Here is a 17649-nt window from a genome sequence, read left to right as displayed (position 1 = left end):
TCTGCACAGGCGGCAGGAGGGCCGTCCTGCTGCGGCTGATTCCACGTTTGCAGAGAGAACCACCGAACTCCCATCGTCCTCCTTCTAGAGTGGGGGGAGCCCGGTGACGGTGCGGGAGGAGCTGGGGGAAGGGCCCTCCACTGGGAGGCCCGCTGGTCAGAGTGACCAGTCTGGGGGCTAAAAATAGGGCCTCCCATTTGGTGCCCGTGAACTGGGGTGGGGAGCAGCCCGGGTGCCTGCACCCTGACCTTCCAGGCAGCACAGAGGAGGCCACACAGGCTCCTGCAGGCCTGTTCCCCTCTTGGCCACAGTTTCTAAGTGGGGGACAGCTGCCCCCACTTCTCTTCACACCCTGCCCCCCCCCCCCCCCCCCCCACACACACACACCCGTGAACTTACAGGGCTGCTTTCCAGAGGATTCGGTTTAGGGATCCCGCCTAAAAATGAGTGGCCCACCCCTGTGAGGTTTCAGTGTGAGCCACCCTCAGCAACTCACAGAACATTCGGGCCCCTGGGGTCCAGCAGGGACAAGGGGGAGGGTGCTGGGGAGAGGGAAGGGAGGGAAAGTGATAAAGTTCGCAGGACACTTTCAAAGGTGGTGGATATAGATTCGCGCAGTCTTGAGTCCACACAGGTATACACGTATGTCAGAACCCTCCAGATTGTACACTCTAATATTTCAGTTATTCCATGTCAAATACCTCAATAAAGCTGTTTAACAATGAACGTGAAGGAAATATCAAGAGTGCGCTCTCTCTGAGTGGTGTCATATGGGTGATCTTTATCTTCTGCCTTTTGTTCCCCTATATTGTCCACAAGTTAAAAAACATACACTTTATAAGCTACTATCTCTGTATTCTGTGCACATCTTCCCCTAACCCTTCGGAGAAAGCCTTGCTCGGCAGGTTCTGGCTCAGCTGCGAATCATTTTCCGCTCACCCTGCCAGGCCCTCAGGGTGAGAACCACCACTTCCAACACCCCCTGGTTCCTGCCACCCCCCCCCCCCAGGAGCCAAATCCCCAGGAAGCCACGCGCCTGCCTGTTACTGAGGGCCCCAGAGAATGATGTAAACAGAACTCAGTTTGAACATGTTGCCCTCAATCTTCCTCAGCCTGCTCTGAAAAAGGAAAACCAAAAACAAGACAATGACAAACTGAAAAAACAAAAAGTACATGCGGTAAAAACTCCTACTCAACTGTCAAGGCCTGGTCAACCCCCATCTCCTCCGCTCTCTGACGGTCAGCGTCACGCATGTTGCAAACCTTCCTTAGCCCACGTAGACCTGAGCCAACAGTCTCCCGGCCATCACCTGTTTTTGGTCCTCCTGGTCCGTTTCAGCCACTGTCCCTGGCTCTGGCCTAGAGATGCTGTGTCCCCTCCCTTCCCCTCCTTGAGGTGCCTGCTCTGTGCTAGATGTGGGGGACCTGTTAATATGTCCCCTGAATCCACAAAAAAATGGGATGCTAAGTCAGGTAAAAAAAGAATTGGCATTCAACAGGTGAGCAGTGGAGTCAGATGATGTCAGCCTGAAAACGATAAACCACAGTACTGTCCCTGACAAGGTTACATCCCACTCATCGAGCCCCGAGGGGAGCCTCATGCCCACCAGGAAGCTACCAGCACAAAGACAGAGAGGACACGGAGAAAGTGGGCCCCTGTGCACTGCTGGTGGGAAGGGAAACGGTGCATTTGCTGTGAGAAGAGTCTGCTGTGAACAAGTTAAACATAGAGTTATCATATGACCTAGCAATTCCACTTGTAGATATATACCTCCAAAGAACTGCAAGCAGGGCCCAAAATAGAGATTTACACACACATGTTCATAGCAGAATCATTCACAATAGTCCAAAGACAGGAGCAATCCAGGTGTCCATCAACAGATGAATAGATAAACAAAGTATGGTCCATACATACAATGGAATGCTATTCAGCTTTAAAAAGGAGAAAATCCTGTCCAGTTGGTGTGGCTCAGCAGTTGAGTGTTGACCCAGGAACCAAGAGGTCACGGGTTCGAATCATGGTCAGGGCACAGACCAAGGTTGCTGTCTTGGTCCCCAGTGATTGGTGGGGAGTGCAAGAGGCAGCTTATCAATGATGCTTCTCATTGATGTTTCTATCTCTCTCTACCTCTCCCTTCCTTTCTCTCTAAAAATCAATAAAAACATGTTTTAAAAAAAAGGAGAAAATCCTGTCACATGAACGAACCTTGAGGACATTATGCTGAGTGAAATAAGCCAGTCACGAAAGGACAAATTCTGTATGGTCCCACTTACATGAGGCCCCTACAGTAGCCAGAGTCAAAGACAGAAAGTAGAAGGGTGGGGGAGGGGATGAGGAGTGGGTGTTTAATGGGGACAGAGCTTTAGTTTGGGAAGATGGTGATGGTGGGACAACAATGTGAAGGTACTTAATGCCACTGAACTGTTTGCTTAAAATGGTTAAGATGGTAAATTTTATGTTATGTGTATTTTATGACAATTTTAAAAAGCACTGAGTGGGTTAAAGATGGTTCCACTATAACAGCTCACCATGGGAACATGCCGGCAGGGATTGCATGTGTGGATTCCTGCACAGAGCACGCAGGAACTCAGCAAAGAGTCAGACAGAGTTAAAATTGGGAGAGGCTGGGGAGATAGGCCTTCCTTACAGGTGACCTATCTGAAAAGCCAAGAGTGGGGAAGAAGGAAAACAAAGCAAGAAGCAAGTTCTGTGGGAAACTGAGTACAGGGAGAAGGCCAACCACAGAACAAATGTACAAAAAAGGAGCTGTCTTCTGTTCCAGCAACAACAAGTTAGAAAATAGACTGGGAAAAGATCCCACTCACAGTAGCAGCCAAAACCCCATAAGATTCCTAGACATTGAACCAGTAATCTGCAGGTCCATAAAGGCAGAGGAGCGGTCTTTGATATTCATCCTTCCCATCAATTAATAGGTCAGTGCAATTACCGTCCAAATCCCAACAGACATTTAGCTCAAAAAACCAGGGGCATCCCAGATGAATCAAATGTGTTGACAATGTGAGGAAGACTCATTTAACATCAGGACCATCCCTGTCAGGACCATCCCTCCCATCCGAGGCTCTCACTGCAAACTCTCCGACCACACCCCTCTTCTGTGCCCTGAACGTGTGCAACACCTGTCTGCCTGCCGTGGTCCCTGAGTGTCTAAGGGGATGTGGCCGCTGTGGATGGGGCTGCCAGCTTTAGTGAGCAAAAATACAAGACGCCCAGTTAAATTTGAATGTCAGATAAACAATGATTTTTTTAGTACAAGTATTCCCCAATTGCATGAGACATGTAAACTGAAACAATTTGTCATTGATCTGAAATCTGAATTTGACTGGGACCCTGGGTCTAACTCTGAAGTCTTAGCTCCCACCCTCCACTTGGGCCAGGAGCCTGGCTGACCCCCACCCCACTCTCTTCCTCACTGCCCAGGCCCAAGCCCATAGCTGATCTTCAGTTTCACCTCTGGAACTCTCTGGAATCTCCACTCTTTCCATCTCAATCCTCTGTCCTCAACCCACCCAGTCTCCCCTCTCCGGTCCCCTGCCTGCACTCCCACCCCAGCCCACACTGCGAAGTAGCCCAAGGCTTTTAAACCAAACTCTCATCAGCCCCTTTAATATCCTGCAGGTTTCCCCTTTGCCCTTGGAATGAAATCTGAGCTGTCTACCTTGGCCCAGAGGATGAGTCCTCCAGCCCAGCCTTCGGTCAAATGCTTGACCACAAAGGCTTCCAGCAAGTCCCGAATCAGGGCCTTTGCATAACTGCCCTGGGTCTGGAGGCTTCCCCAGCTCCCCGGGGCTCTGATCAGCCCCCACCTCCAGCTCTCCGCCCTAGGCTTATTTCTTCTGCATAAGCAGCACCATTTATGTACCTGTTTACATGGAGCAGGGCTTCTCGGCCCCCCAGCTGGGCCATTCTTCCTATGGGCGCTGCCCGGGATTCTACTTTCCAGAACTCCCTGCTGGTGATGACACTGTGTGACCCACTTGTGTGGGACAGAGAGGTTTCTAGGAGAAATGGCTTAGTGCTTCCCCGGAGTCCTTTACCTGGCCATCCACCCAGCCAGCAGCCCTTTCGTCTTACAAACGGCCATGGAACCTTCCAGAGGCAGTAAAGGCACATGGGGAGCGAGCCAACCCGGTGTCAACGTCACCAGGTTTCTGTTTAAGTGACTATGCTTTCTAGACTTCTTTCCCGTGATGTGATGCGCAAACTGCTTTTATTCCCGTTGACATGTGACCGTACGGCAGGCGTTAGTATCCAATTGTTTGCTTGTCATTCGCTGCCTTTTGCCTTCTCCAGTGAGCTGTTCCTGGTGAGCCTTGAGCCCTGAGGAGCAGGGTGGGCACTGCCCAGGCCAGGGGTGGGTCACTGCTTCCTGCCCCTTGGTTATCTGCAAACTCTGTGCTCACTCAGAAGCTGCTGACAGGAGGGACCCAGAGGTGGGCTGACCTGGGGTTCAAGCCTGGCACATGTGGGGGCACTGCCACTGTGGTGTGATGGAGGCTTTGAGGGGGCCTGCAGGGGCACAGGAGAGGGTCACCACCCAGGGTGGTGTGGCCTGGAGGGGCCTGTGAGAGTGGAGGACAGTGAGCAGAGGGCAGAGCGGATGGGGGCCAGGTGGAAGATGAGGATGGCTGGGGTTCTGGCCTCTGGTTCCACAGAATCCACTGTGGGAACCCGCAAGGGGAGAGAGAGGGAGCCATCAGGGAGTTAAACAAAGGAGACCCTGTGAGGCCTCATGAGAATAAAGTAAGAAGCCTGGCTGGGAGGCTCAGGCCCGGGCTCCAGGTCCCCTGCGGAGTCTTGGTTAGTGTGTCTCCGTGGGCCCTGCTCCAACAGAGCCGCTTAGGATCTGCGCTGTAAACGGTGATGGAAGTGATGTCTTTCGCTGTCAAAGAAAACAGTAAAATAAGACAATCTTAGGAAAGAAAAGCTTTCCATGGACAATAACTTCATTATGTTAAAATGAATTGAGTGCCTGTTTAGGTTGGAGCCCTCCTGTCCTGCTGTGTTGACATAACCCTCCTCACAGAGAACAGATGCGTTCTCTAGAAACCTTACCCAGGCCAAGGTCGCCCTGTCCTGGAGGGAGGGAGGGCTGCTGACCAGGACATCTCTCTGGAGGGTTTGGGAGGGAGTGGGGGCCCAAGGGCACCCCTGATGTGGCGCTGTGGACAGGGCAGAGTCCTGTCAGCATCATGGGTATCTCTTCACTCACCAGGAAGCAGCTGCAGGGCAGAGGCAGGCGGCATAGGCCTGGCATGGGCGCTAAAGCCACAGCAGCCACCTTGGCCACCTCCTCTTCTCCCCCATCCCAGCTCCTGCTTACCCTTTTCCGCTAAAGCACCTCCTCCTTCAGGAGGCATTCCCAGAGTCCCCAGTGAACAAGAGGCTCATGGGCAGGATGGCGTGCCCTTCTCAGACCCCTCCGAGCACCTGTCACCACCAGGCACTGTCCTGCAAGGGCACACCCAGCTCACACGTGATGGGGTAACAGGGCTGAAAAGTCTACCCCATGGCCTTAACCTAGGGCAGTGATGGCGAACCTATGACACGCGTGTCAGCACTGACACGCGTAGCCATTTCTGATGACATGCGGCCGCTGAGGCGGCCGCATGCTGAGGATGAAACATTTGCTGCTCCTGAGGATGAAACATTTGCAAAATAATGTTTTTTCCTCAAAGTGACACACTACCCGAGTTATGCTCAGTTTTTTGGCGAAGTTTGACACACCAAGCTCAAAAGGTTGCCCATCACTGACCTAGGGGCTCGAAATATGTCAGGAGAGCTCTCCCAGGTCACAGGCAGGTGCCCCAACCCCTCCTTGGTTTACAGGATGGACAGGTGTCCCCACCGCTCCGTGGCCCCCAGCCAAGAGGAAAGAGAGTTGGCTCCCGTGTCATACTGGATGGGGTATGAATGGGGTAGAGGCTGTGAAATTGGTTCATTCTGGGGAAAAATAAGGAGGAAGAAATTTTCTCAATGAGCTATTTGCCTGAAGAAAGGATTCTAACTCAACATTTCTTTGACGTGTTGCTGATTACCACATCCGTGTGGACAGGACCATTTCTCAACAGGCCTGGCCTGGAACTGACCACGTGTGCCTGTGGAACGAAGACAGAATCCAGAAGCTTCTCCCTGCAGGGAGCGTGAACAGACACACTGAGCTGATTAGCAAGTAAGATCCTTCAGATCTGGGCTCTAGGACTGAAGTGCCTTTGGATTTCATCTGAAGCAGTCACATGGGTTGTACTTACTGGGATGTCCCTGAAGGTTACAGCTACACTTGTGTATGTACAAAGTCAGATATCTCAGTGATCATATCAGCCTTACAAAGAGCACCCCGCAGCCCCCAGCATGACCCCAAGAAAGGTACACGTTTCCCAGGATAGATGTCAGAGGAGTTCCCACAAGTCCGAGTGGGCCCGCCCTCCTGAGTGGCGGTGGGCTCTTGTAATCAGGAGCTTACACCGCACACAGAATGATCCTGGGTTGTCTAGGAAATGCCCTCTTTTCTGATTGATGAAAAACTTTCCAGTGGCTACATACAAACTTCTGAAATGCATGTGGTCCGACCAGAATAGTGAGATGTCAAAAACCAAGTGCAGAAAGCAAGCAGATTAAATAAAAAAAGTAGCTTGATTGTAAAACTGTTGCAGATGAGTTCTAGAACCTAACAACTAGCATACTTGGGGGGAAAAAATCCGCAATGCCATTCTGGGTAGTAAAGTTTTCATCTCCAAGGAGATCTGGCTAAAGCCACAGCTTGGGAAGAAAACACTCTGTGCTCCATATTCTAACTACTGCCGGGCTCCAATGACATGAGTTTACTAATAACCTCATAAAGTTGTGTTTGTTTTTTCCAAGATACAATATTAGCCAGACCTCGAAGAATAATTTAAGATTACAGGACTTTGGATTTTCACCAGAACCTTCTTGGTAAACAAGGAAGGTCTTCTTATGGGATCACACAGTGTTTTATTTACACACGCTTTAGAGGGTGCAGCTTTGGCACATCGGTAGAGAACGTTTATTTATGATTTTTTTTTTAAAAAGGACACAACCCTGCTAAAGAGAAATGTTCATTTCTCAGGAAACCAAAACAGTAAGTTCCATGTCAAGCCAAATGAATCCTAACACAAAAGAAGAGGATAATATTATTTTAAGATTTTGCTTTTTACATAACGTCAGCCAAAACACTGAAGTGGCAAGATCAGTTTTCAGATGATATTCTATTGATGCTATGGGTTTCCTGCAGATGTGACCCTCCTTGGCAAGGTTTATGAATAGGGAGAGGTGGGATGGCACAGCGCCTGGATAGTCTTCAGCCCATCTCCTCCAGTGCCTGCACCATCTCCAGGGTAAGCCACACTGCTCCCCCAGCTGCAATAATAGCATGGGGGTCACCCCTTCCCCAGCACCATCAGGTGCTTCTGACCACACTGCCCTTTCTGGGAAAGATCAAAAAGCCAGTAATGGCTGCGGGGGAGAGGGGGGCATTCCGGGGGCCACTGGATTCTTCCACTTAAATGACCTATTTAATTAGTTTTATTAAAAGGTACCTAAATAGCCCTGTGGCTCAGTTGGTTGGAGCATTGTCCCTGTGCATGGAAAGATTGCGGGTTCTATCCCCAGTCCTGGCATATACTAGTAAGGGAGGCAATCAATCTACGTGAGTCACATTGATGCTCCCCCCCACCCACACCCTTTCCTCTCTAAAAATCAATACAAACATATCCTCGGGAGAGGAATAAATAAATAAATAAATAAATAAATAAATAAATAAATAAATAAATAAATAAATAGTACCTAAACACAAATTGAGTCAAATAGCTAAAGCTGTTTTAAAAAAGTTTCTATTTGATGAAAACTGTGGACAGGGAAGTGAAGGCGACAATTTCTTGCTACATTTTGCCAAGTCTGGTGCTGGTTCCTGTCCTCACTGGGTTTCAGCTTAGAATACCCCCTGGAGAGGGAGCCAGCACACTCTGCCAGCTCACCCAGAGCCCCTCTTAGAATTTCGATTAGCCTGAAGCGCTGAAGTACCCAGCGAAAAGGAGCTTGTGGAAATCCCCAAGTCAGCTGGCCCGCTTCTGCAAAGACATCCCTGGGAGGTTTATTTGCAAGTCAGCAACTGCTGTATGTTAGTCAGGCTTTCAGTTTTCACTAATTTCTAGATAAAGGGCTGTGGTTCTGATTTCTAAATACGTGATCTGCCCGGTGCCTGCTCCCACACACGGTCGCCTAAGGAAGCCCGCGGGGCACAGAGGTGCGGGCAGGGGGCCACACATTGCAGTTTTACTCCTGAAAATCAGTGAGTCCCAGGGTGCGGGAGAATTGCCCTGGGCCTTTCAGAACTCCCTGCCCCCCCCCCGCCCCCGCCCGCCATGCCCCAAGCTGTCCCGGTCCCCAGAGGGTGGCGCAGCCCTGCAGGGAGGGACCCCCGTCCATGCCCGGGGACCTCGGCTCCCAGTCGGCCAGCCAGTTGCAAGCGGTGAGCTCTTGGCACTCGCCTCCCTTCAAGGGTGCAGAGCGGGCGAGTTGGGCACGGCAGGGGGGACAGGGGTTGCCGGGTGTTGGGGCAGCGGGACCCAGCCCTACTCACCCAGGAGCAGCCAGAGGCTGCGCCGCGGGAGGCCGCGCAGGGCCGGGGCCATGACTCGTGCTACGGAGCCGAGCCGAGTCCGCCAGCCGCGAGACCCGCCGAGGTCTTGAGTCGTCGCAGCTCCAGGGGCGGGATCGGGATCGGCGGGAGGACCCCGCCCGGCCCACTGCGGCTCCCCGGGTGGCGGAAGCCCGGCGGGGCGGGGACGGCGGTGAGCGCCACCGAGAGGGGAGCCAGGCGGGTCAGCACCTGCAGCCGGGGCGCTCGGAGGAGACTGCAACAGTGAGGCGACCCGACCCACGCGTGTCGCCAGAACAGCGCTGATGGAGTGCGGGCCCAGCCAGGGAAGGGCTACGCCCCAGGGGGCGTGTCGCGCGGCCTCTGCCAGACCCTCACAGGGGAGATGCACTCTAGGACTCCGGGGAGGCCGGGCCCTGCAACCGATGCAGGGGCGCTCCTGAATGTTCGCGGAACAAACGGACAAGTTAAAAAGTAGGCGGGTGAAAGGCCAAGACCAGTCTTCCGCTCCCACCCCGCCCCTTGGGGAGATTCACAGTAATCAAACAAGGACACAGGATCAATGAGGAACCCGAGTGAATACTGCGACCTACGGGATGAGGAACAGCATGGCACAGGGGAGGAGGGAGGCAGCAGGCTCGCACAAAGGTCCTGGGGCCAGAGGGAATGGCTCTTTGCCTGGGCCGAAAGGTGGCCCGCGATGGACTTGCTAGTAAGGATGGGTGGTGAGAGGCCTGGAGACTGCTAGGGCCTCAGGTCAAGTTCTGACTATGAACTTACGTAGAAAGATGACAGCATTATATTTGCCTTGCGAGGTGGTCACTCTGTGTCTGTGCACACATTTACAGAGTGAGCAGAGAAGGGCTCCCTGGGTGACACACAGCCCTGGGGAAGGAGGTTTCCTGATGCAGGTTGGACAGGGACACCTAAATTAGGCCTGGGCAGCTGAGCTCTCATAGCTTGTCTGGTGGCTGGGTCTCCCCTCACAATGGTTGTTCTTGTAACAGCCTATTCCAAGACCTCTGAGCAAGTGAGTAAATTTATGCTCGTGCTAATCAACCAACCAACCACTGCCCTTGATGCAGTGGTTACTTCTCTGGCTGAAAAGGACCGAGCCTGGAGCACAGTGGTATGGAGTGAAAGAGCATTTCCTTATGCTAAATGAAAGGGAACAGAGCCACCTGCTGTCAGTTTAGAGAATAGGAGGCAGCTGGTAATCCATCCACTCCACACAAGGGGTAGGGCACGGGGGCCAGCCAGCAAGTCTATGGCCTAGGGGCCCCAACCGTCCTGAGGGAGGGTCTGCATCAGATGGTGGTGGATGGCACATGCTCTCTTGACTTGATTAGCCCCTCTTGCCACCATTGTGTGGCCTGGCCTCCCACTTTATTCAACAGACATTTGAATCCTATGTGGTCAGCAGACAATGCAGGTCCTGCCTTTCAGTTGGTGAAGCTAGTGGGGCAACCTCCCCAAATCTCAAGTGATAACATGCATGTCCTGATACAGGGACCACACACACACACACACACACACACACACACACACACACACACCTGACTCAGCTGTGGTGTCTTTTTTTTTAAATGTTTTTATTGATTTGAGAGAGGAAGGGAGATAGAAACATCAATGATGACAGAATCATTGATTGGCTGCCTCCTGGAACCTGGGCATGTGCCCTAACTGGGAAGTGAACTGTGACATCCTGGTTCATAGGTTGACACTTAACCACTGGGCCATGCCAGCCGGGCTGTGATGTAAGTCTTGAGAGCTGGGAAGAGGAGGGTGCAAGGGGACTGCAGGCCAGAGCAAAGGGGCAGTGCAGGGACCATGCCATGTGAGAAGGGCACAGGTGGTTAGGGGAGGTGAGTGGGGCCCAACCCTGGGCCAGTTCCACTGTGTATCCTGTACTAGGATTCCTAGACTATAAGAGCATGCTTCTCTCTGCTCAGACTCTCCCTCCACCCAAGCCTTGGCTGTGGGCCTCTCATCTCCTCCGAGGTGGGCCTATCCTCATCACCCATGGCACCTGGGGGCTGCTGGACTCTCAGCAGGAGCCATTTGCAACATTTTCTCTTTGAAGCTCAACCACAAAGAGGCAAGGTTGGTACGGGAAGCCCTTTGCCATTTCTCCTGTTTCTCTTACACAAACAAGACAAAGGGTGTTTCTCAAGTTCATGTGCTTTTTTTATTTTATTTTATTTTCATTGTTAATAAATCTTTATTGTTCAGATTATTACAATTGTTTCTCCTTCCCCCCATATCTCCCCTCCTCCCAGTTCCCACCCTTCCCTCTGCCCTTACCTCCCACCCTCGCTATCCTTATCCATAGGTGTATGATATTGTCCAGTCTCTTCCCGTACCCCCCACACAGACACCCCCTTCCCCTGAGAATTATCAATCCACTCCCATTCTATGCCCCTGATTCTATTATGTTCATCAGTCCATTCTGTTCTTCAGATTTTTAATTCACTTGACTTTTAGATTCACTTGTTGATAGGTATGTATTTGTTGTTCATAATTTTTATCTTTACTTTTTTCTTCTTTTTCCTCCTTTTAAATACCTTTCAGCATTTCATGTAATACTGGTTTGGTGGTGATGAATTCCTTTAGCTTTTTCTTATCTGTGAAGCTCTTTATCTGCCCTTCAATTCTGAATGATAACTTTGCTGGGTAGAGTAGTCTTGGTTGTAGGTTCTTGCTATTCATCACTTTGAATATTTCTTGCCATTCCCATCTGGCCTGCATAGTTTCTGTTGAGAAATCAGCTGATAATCGTATGGGTGTTCCCTTGTAAGTAACTAACTGTTTTTCTCTTGCTGCTTGTAAGATTCTCTCTTTGTCTTTTGCCCTTGGCATTTTAATTATGATGTGTCTTGGTGTGGTCCTCTTTGGATTCCTTTTGTTTGGGGTTCTGTGCGCTTCCTGGACTTGTAAGTCTATTTCTTTTACCAGGTGGGGGAAGTTTTCGGTCATTATTTCTTCAAATAGGTTTTCAACATCTTGCTCTCTCTCTTCTTCTGGCACCCCAAAAATTCGGATGCTGGTACACTTGAAGTTGTCCCAGAGGCTTCTTACACTATCTTCTACTTTCTGAATTCTCTTCTCTTCTTGCTTTTCTGGAGGCGTGTCCTTTGCCTCTTTGTATTCCAAACCTTTGACTTGATTCTTGCGTTCCTCTAGTCTGCTGCTGGGTCTCTGTATAATATTTTTTATTTCAGTCAGTGTATGTTTCATTTCTAGTTGGACCTTTTTCATATCCTCGAGGGTCTCATTAAATTTATCGGCTTTTTCCATGAAATTCTTAAAAAACCTTATAACCGTGGTTTTGAACTCTATGTCCAGTCGTTTGTTCTCCTCCATTTCTTTTGTTTGGGATGTTTCCTTGTCTCCTCATTTTCATTTTTGCTGCTTCCCTGAGTTGGTAGGGTGGCTTTGTGTCCTATTGTGTCCTATTGGTTCAATGGGTCAGCCTCCCAGTTACCTGAGGTGGACGCTCTTGGTGCACCCCTTTTTAGACTGTGTGTACAGCCTTGTTGTAGTTAAGTCTTGATTGTTGTTGGTGTCAATGGGAGGAATTGACCTCCAGGCCAACTGGCTGTGAGGACCCGCTGTGTCTATAAAGGAAGAATTGCTGTGCTGGAGACACGTTTATGGGCCGGGACTTGTTGCAATAGGGCTTTGGCGCTCACTGAGTCTGCCTCTTGAATGTGTCCCTTATGCGAGTGGTTGAAATCTGGTGTCGTCTCACAGCGACCACTATATGCCCTCGTTTCTGGATCTCCAATGGGGTGCAGGTCAGCTACTGTCTGAGGCCACTCAGCAGGAGTTACAGCAAAAACTGCAGTTTTCTCCTCTTTGCTTGAGTGGTTTTGGAGCAGTCTGACTGGAGCTGCAGTTTATTTGGTTAAGCTGCCATAGGGCAGGCCATTTATATGCAAAAGCTGCTGTTTGGAGCCTGGGCCGGTTTGTAGAATGTGCGGGGCGGGGTCTCAGGGCATCACTAGGCTAGAGCGTGGCAAACAGCAATGGCTGCTAGTCTGCCTTTTCTGCCTTTCCCATTTCCAAGTCCCTGTGTCCCGTGCTCCAGCACAGTAAACACTCATTGCTGGGTGCACCTCTGCAAGAATGTCACTCTCACTTTCCGACACGATGGCTGAGAGTCCAGCTTTTCCCCGTAGGTGTCTGGGTCCCCCGCGCGTCCCCAGAAACTGGATTTCAGAGTGATCGGGAGCTTATCTCCCTTCGGGTTGGAAAAAAAGCCGCGCGTCCCATCGCCCGCCACTAGCCCGATTCACAAGCCTCCATACCTCAGCCCTTCCGCGTTTGTTCTTTCTTTTTCCTTCTTAGTTGTAAATCTACCATTCAGCCAGCTTTCCTGTGGTTCTGGGTGGTAGACGCTTTGTCTTTTAGTTGTATTTTTGAAATTGTTGTGCGCGGCGCAGTTTAGTTGTTTAACGTTGCCGCCATCTTGGTTCCTCTCTTCATGTGCTTTTGAAGTTCACAACTCTCTTATACACACACTATGGCGCTTTCTTTCCTAATAGCGGAACCCTGGCTGGAGAACTATTTAAGAAACTAACCTGTTGTATTGAGCATCTCGGTCATACATATTATCTCCTTTGACCAGAATTAACACTGGCATCAGGCAAAGTCAAATGGAAATTTTTAGTTTCACTTTGTGTGTGTGTGTGATAGTCTTAGTTCTAGGTCTCTAGTTATCTCTAAACATAATTATGTGTATATTCCAGTTGATATAAAGTGCTCTTTGATGTCCCAATAATACAGTCTGAGAGAAGTTCAAAACTCTCTTGGGAATGCCAATGTGGGGGTACACACACTGTGGCAATAATGTTAAAATTACCTGGAACTTCACTAGTCCATTAGAAAATAATGTCTTAGTCCATGTTTCAACTTTATTCAATGCTAACTCTGAATGTAGCCTTTTAATATAAATAACCATGCAATTTAACATGTAGGAAGGAATCTCCACAATTCTAGGATTCTATTAATTTGATGTATGGCTGAAACCAATGAGACTCAAGTTTCATTTAATAGAGTTTTAAAATTATTTTTTTACTAAAATATGTTTTTATTGGTTTTAGAGAGAAGAGAGAGAGGGAGAGAGAAATGTCAATGTGAGAGAGATACATCGATTGGTTGCCTCCCATTGAGACTGCAAGCTGGGCATGTGCCCTGATCAGGAATCAAACTGGTGACCTTTTGATGCCAACTGAGCCACACTGGCCAGGGCTAAAATTATTTTTTTACATTATGGAACTCAATTCTTGATAGAAATTTAGGATGGATCTGGTAATAACTAAAGACAAATTAATATATGAAACAAAAAAAAATCCCAGTAGAAAGGAAAATTTTGAAATAACATCCATGTATATTCCACATAAACACTGGTAGGTTATTTACTAGTACACTTGGAAAATGCCATCAAACCTGCAGGAAGTATTACAGGCAGTGATACTGTAAACTTGGCTTTTATTAAATGTAAATACATCAAACATAAATCTTAAATGGGTAACTTTAAATCAAATGATACCAACTAAATATTAAATGCTCTAAATATTTTAAACATTTGAAGAAAACACATACTTAAATGTCCATCTTACTATTAGTAAAACTGCAACTTTGAACAATATGTTACTTTAAAAAAGAAATTAAAGAAGTTTCTGTTATAAAACAAGACAACAACTGGACTTTGAAAATGGTTCTAATTTACACTCTAACCTAATAGGAAAGAACTTATTACTAAATGAATTATTACCAAATGAATGCAAGCAATATGGTGACCATTTAAATTTAAGGGCTTTAAATCTGGGTGATGAAACAGCTACACTGACTTTGAAATACTATTGCCACCATTCGTGATTATGTTGGCAACTTCAATACAAAATTTTTTAAATAGAATAAAAAAACATTTAAGTATTTTACCAAAGCATGCATGGGTTCACTCTTTCTGGTGAAAACAGGGAAAATAAATCTAAATGTTTTACAATGAAGTCATAAAAATGTATTACATGTATCATCAGTAATTATTTTGGAAGCTTAAAAATACACATATTCCAAAGTCCACTTATCAAGCCTATTTAATCACATCATCTTACTATTACCACAATTTTTTCTTAAGTGCTGTAGAACATTTTCTGTAGGAGGAAACTCATGCTTTCCAAGGAAATTCTATAGGTCAAGAAAAGAAGAAAGAAATCATCCATAAAATGTGTTGATGATGTCAAATCCAACATCCAGACAAGTGTATAGTTATTAGTACCCTCTACTACTAAACCAAACACTGTCATTAAACTCATTTATCATATATGTGTGTGTGTATGTGTGTGTGTGTATGTGTGTATACACACATACATATACTGTATACACACACATTTATATAGGTATACACACACACACACACACACACACTCATTTACCATTAAATTCTATACCAGGCGTCCTCAAACTACGGCCCGCGGGCCACATGTGGGTGTTTTTGCCGTTTTGTTTTTTTACTTTAAAATAAGGTATGTGCAGTGTGCATAGGAATTTGTTCATAGTTTTTTTTAAACTATAGTCCGGCCCTCCAACGGTCTGAGGGACAGTGAACTGGTCCCCTGTTTAAAAAGTTTGAGGACCCCTGTTCCATACCTTGATTCTATATCACTAAATTCTCTTACTAGATCAATAACAGAAATAGGCCAACAGATATATCTACAGAGAACTATTCAGACTCTGGATTGCCATTGTGGTAAAAATGTAGCAATGTCTTCCACAGAAAATCACTTAAGTTGTACAATCATCACCACCATCTCCAGAACTTTTTCACTCTCCTACACTGAAATTATTTGTATAATTCTGGATATTAACCTTTATCAGATAGATAATTTGTAAAAATACCCATTAAAAAATACTCCATTCTCACCCTCCCCCCCAACTCCTGGCATCCACCATTCTACTTTCTATCTCTATTAATTTGACTACTCTAGGTACCTCATATAAGTGGAATAATTATCCACAACTACTTTTTAGCTACTTAGGTATACAAACATCTGAATCTCTGCTTCCTCAGTTCTTCTGGGTATGTACTCAGAAGTGGAAATGCTGAATCATATAGTAATTCTATGTTTAATGTGACAAATGGCCATTTCATTTTCCCCAGTGGCTACACTATTTTATATTCCAACCGGCAATGCAGTTTTCAATTTCTCCAGATCCTGACCAATACTTTTTATTTTTTAAAATAATAACCAGCCTAAAGGGTGTGAAATGTTTTTCTCATTGCAGTTTTGATTGCATTTCCCTAATGATTAGTGACAAGTACATTTTCTTGTACTTATTGGCCATTTGCATATATTCTTTGGAGAAATATCTATTTAAATTCTTTGCCCATTTTTAACTGGGTTGTTTTTGTTGAGTTGTAGGTGTTCTTTATATAATTCTGGATATTAACCCTTATCAGATAGGTAATTTATAAATATTTTCTCTCAAACTGTGGGCTGCCTTTTTATGCTGTTGATAGTGTTCTTTGATACAGAAAAATTATGAAGTCAAATTTATCTTTTTCTTGTCTGTTTTTATGTAATATCCAATAAATCATTGCCAAATTCAATGTTGTGAGGTGTTTCCTCTGTTTTCTTCTAAGAGTTTTATAGTTTTAGCTCTTTATGTTTAGGTCTTGACCCATTTTGAGTTAAGTTTTTGTATGTGAAGACCCAACATCCTTTTTTTCTTTGTCCTATCCCAGCCCTGCCCGCCCTCGCCACTCTGGGTGACTTAAGCCCAGGCCAGGGGCAGCGGAGGCTAATGAAAACTCTGCAGAGATGCCTCACCCTCTTCCCTGAATAGGGACTGGAGACCTGGATGGGCACTTTGGGGACTGGCCCTGCCCCCCAGGTGAGCAGGGAGCTGGGATACACCTCCCAGCCAGCGCTGCCAGCAGGCTTCTCACCTGAGGCTGCTGGGACAGCAGCTCAAATGAGCTTCATAAGCAAGGCATTGGTTGGGACCCCCTGCCTTGCAAGTGCTGTCTCCTGTTTCCACTGTGCATGCCGGGATGGGGAGGGGGGGGGGGCTCTCTTTCTGGGGCACCTGCGCTTTTTCACACTCATAGATCCTGGCTCCCAAAGGCCCCCACAAATGCTAACTGGGTTTAACTGCTGGGGTAATTCATGATTCTATTGAAAAACTGACATTTTGTGGGTAAACTTTATGTATAAATAGATAGGAAAGTCAAAGGGATAGAGAACTCACAGTGAAACCTGGGAAGAGCTTGGGGAGGGAGGCTCAACATAATTTTTTATATGCTTTTCAAAATTGTTCTTTTAAATTAATTATCCCAAAGATTACATGCCTTTGTACTTAACAACTGGCACATGTGTGGAAAAGAAGAGGTAACACAGTGGGCCTGAGACTGCTGTCCTCAGAAAGACCTGCTTGCAAAGTTGGCCATTGGCTGGTGTCTAGGAACTTGGATTTGAAGAGGGCTCCCATTGATCCCAGAAGGGAGTGGCCCACTATGCCAGCACTGTATAAGCAATGTGGTTTATACTGAACAGTTACTTCCCTTCTCAGAGTCTAGAGCTTTGGTATGTGCCAAGCAGTGGGTACCTATGTGACCAGCCCCCAATAAAAACACTGAGCACTGAGCCTTTAGTGAGCTTTCCTGGTGGACACTGCATGTGTGCTGTCCTAACTCCCTACTGGAGGAAATAAGCACATCTTGTGTGACTCCACTGGGAAAGAATTCTTGGAAGCTTGTGCCTGGTTTCCCCCAGACATTACCCTATCAGCCCTTCCCCCTTCGTGTATTTAGCTTTGTATCTTTCACTGTCATAAATCACAGCCTTGAGTATAACTATGTACTGAATAATGTGAGTTATCCTACTAGTGAATCACCGAGCCTAGCGGGTGGTACAGGGGACTCAACAGCCATGCAAGTGAGCAGATCCTACAGTCTCCGTCAAGCCTCCAGATGACTGAAGCCCAGACCAGCATCATGACTGCAATT

The 17649-nt window shown here is 47.5% G+C and overlaps 1 protein-coding gene across 1 annotated transcript in view; it reads right to left on the bottom strand.

Annotated features, from left to right (window-relative positions):
* The window catches only part of RAMP1 (receptor activity modifying protein 1), a 33452-nt gene extending 24379 nt beyond the window's left edge, over window positions 1-9073 (bottom strand). Inside the window, exon 1 of the mRNA XM_079783278.1 lies at window positions 8619-9073. Coding sequence (XP_079639404.1) covers window positions 8619-8670 — 52 coding nt within the window. The 5' untranslated portion in view covers window positions 8671-9073. The remainder of the gene's footprint in view (window positions 1-8618) is intronic.
* Window positions 9074-17649: the final 8576 nt, after the last annotated feature.

The sequence above is a fragment of the Cnephaeus nilssonii genome, assembly GCF_951640355.1.
Source record: "Cnephaeus nilssonii genome assembly, chromosome: 10".
NCBI classification, from domain to species: domain Eukaryota; kingdom Metazoa; phylum Chordata; class Mammalia; order Chiroptera; family Vespertilionidae; genus Cnephaeus; species Cnephaeus nilssonii.
The sequence above is the reverse complement of the archived record's forward strand: the minus strand, read 5'-3'. Positions and strand labels throughout refer to the sequence as shown.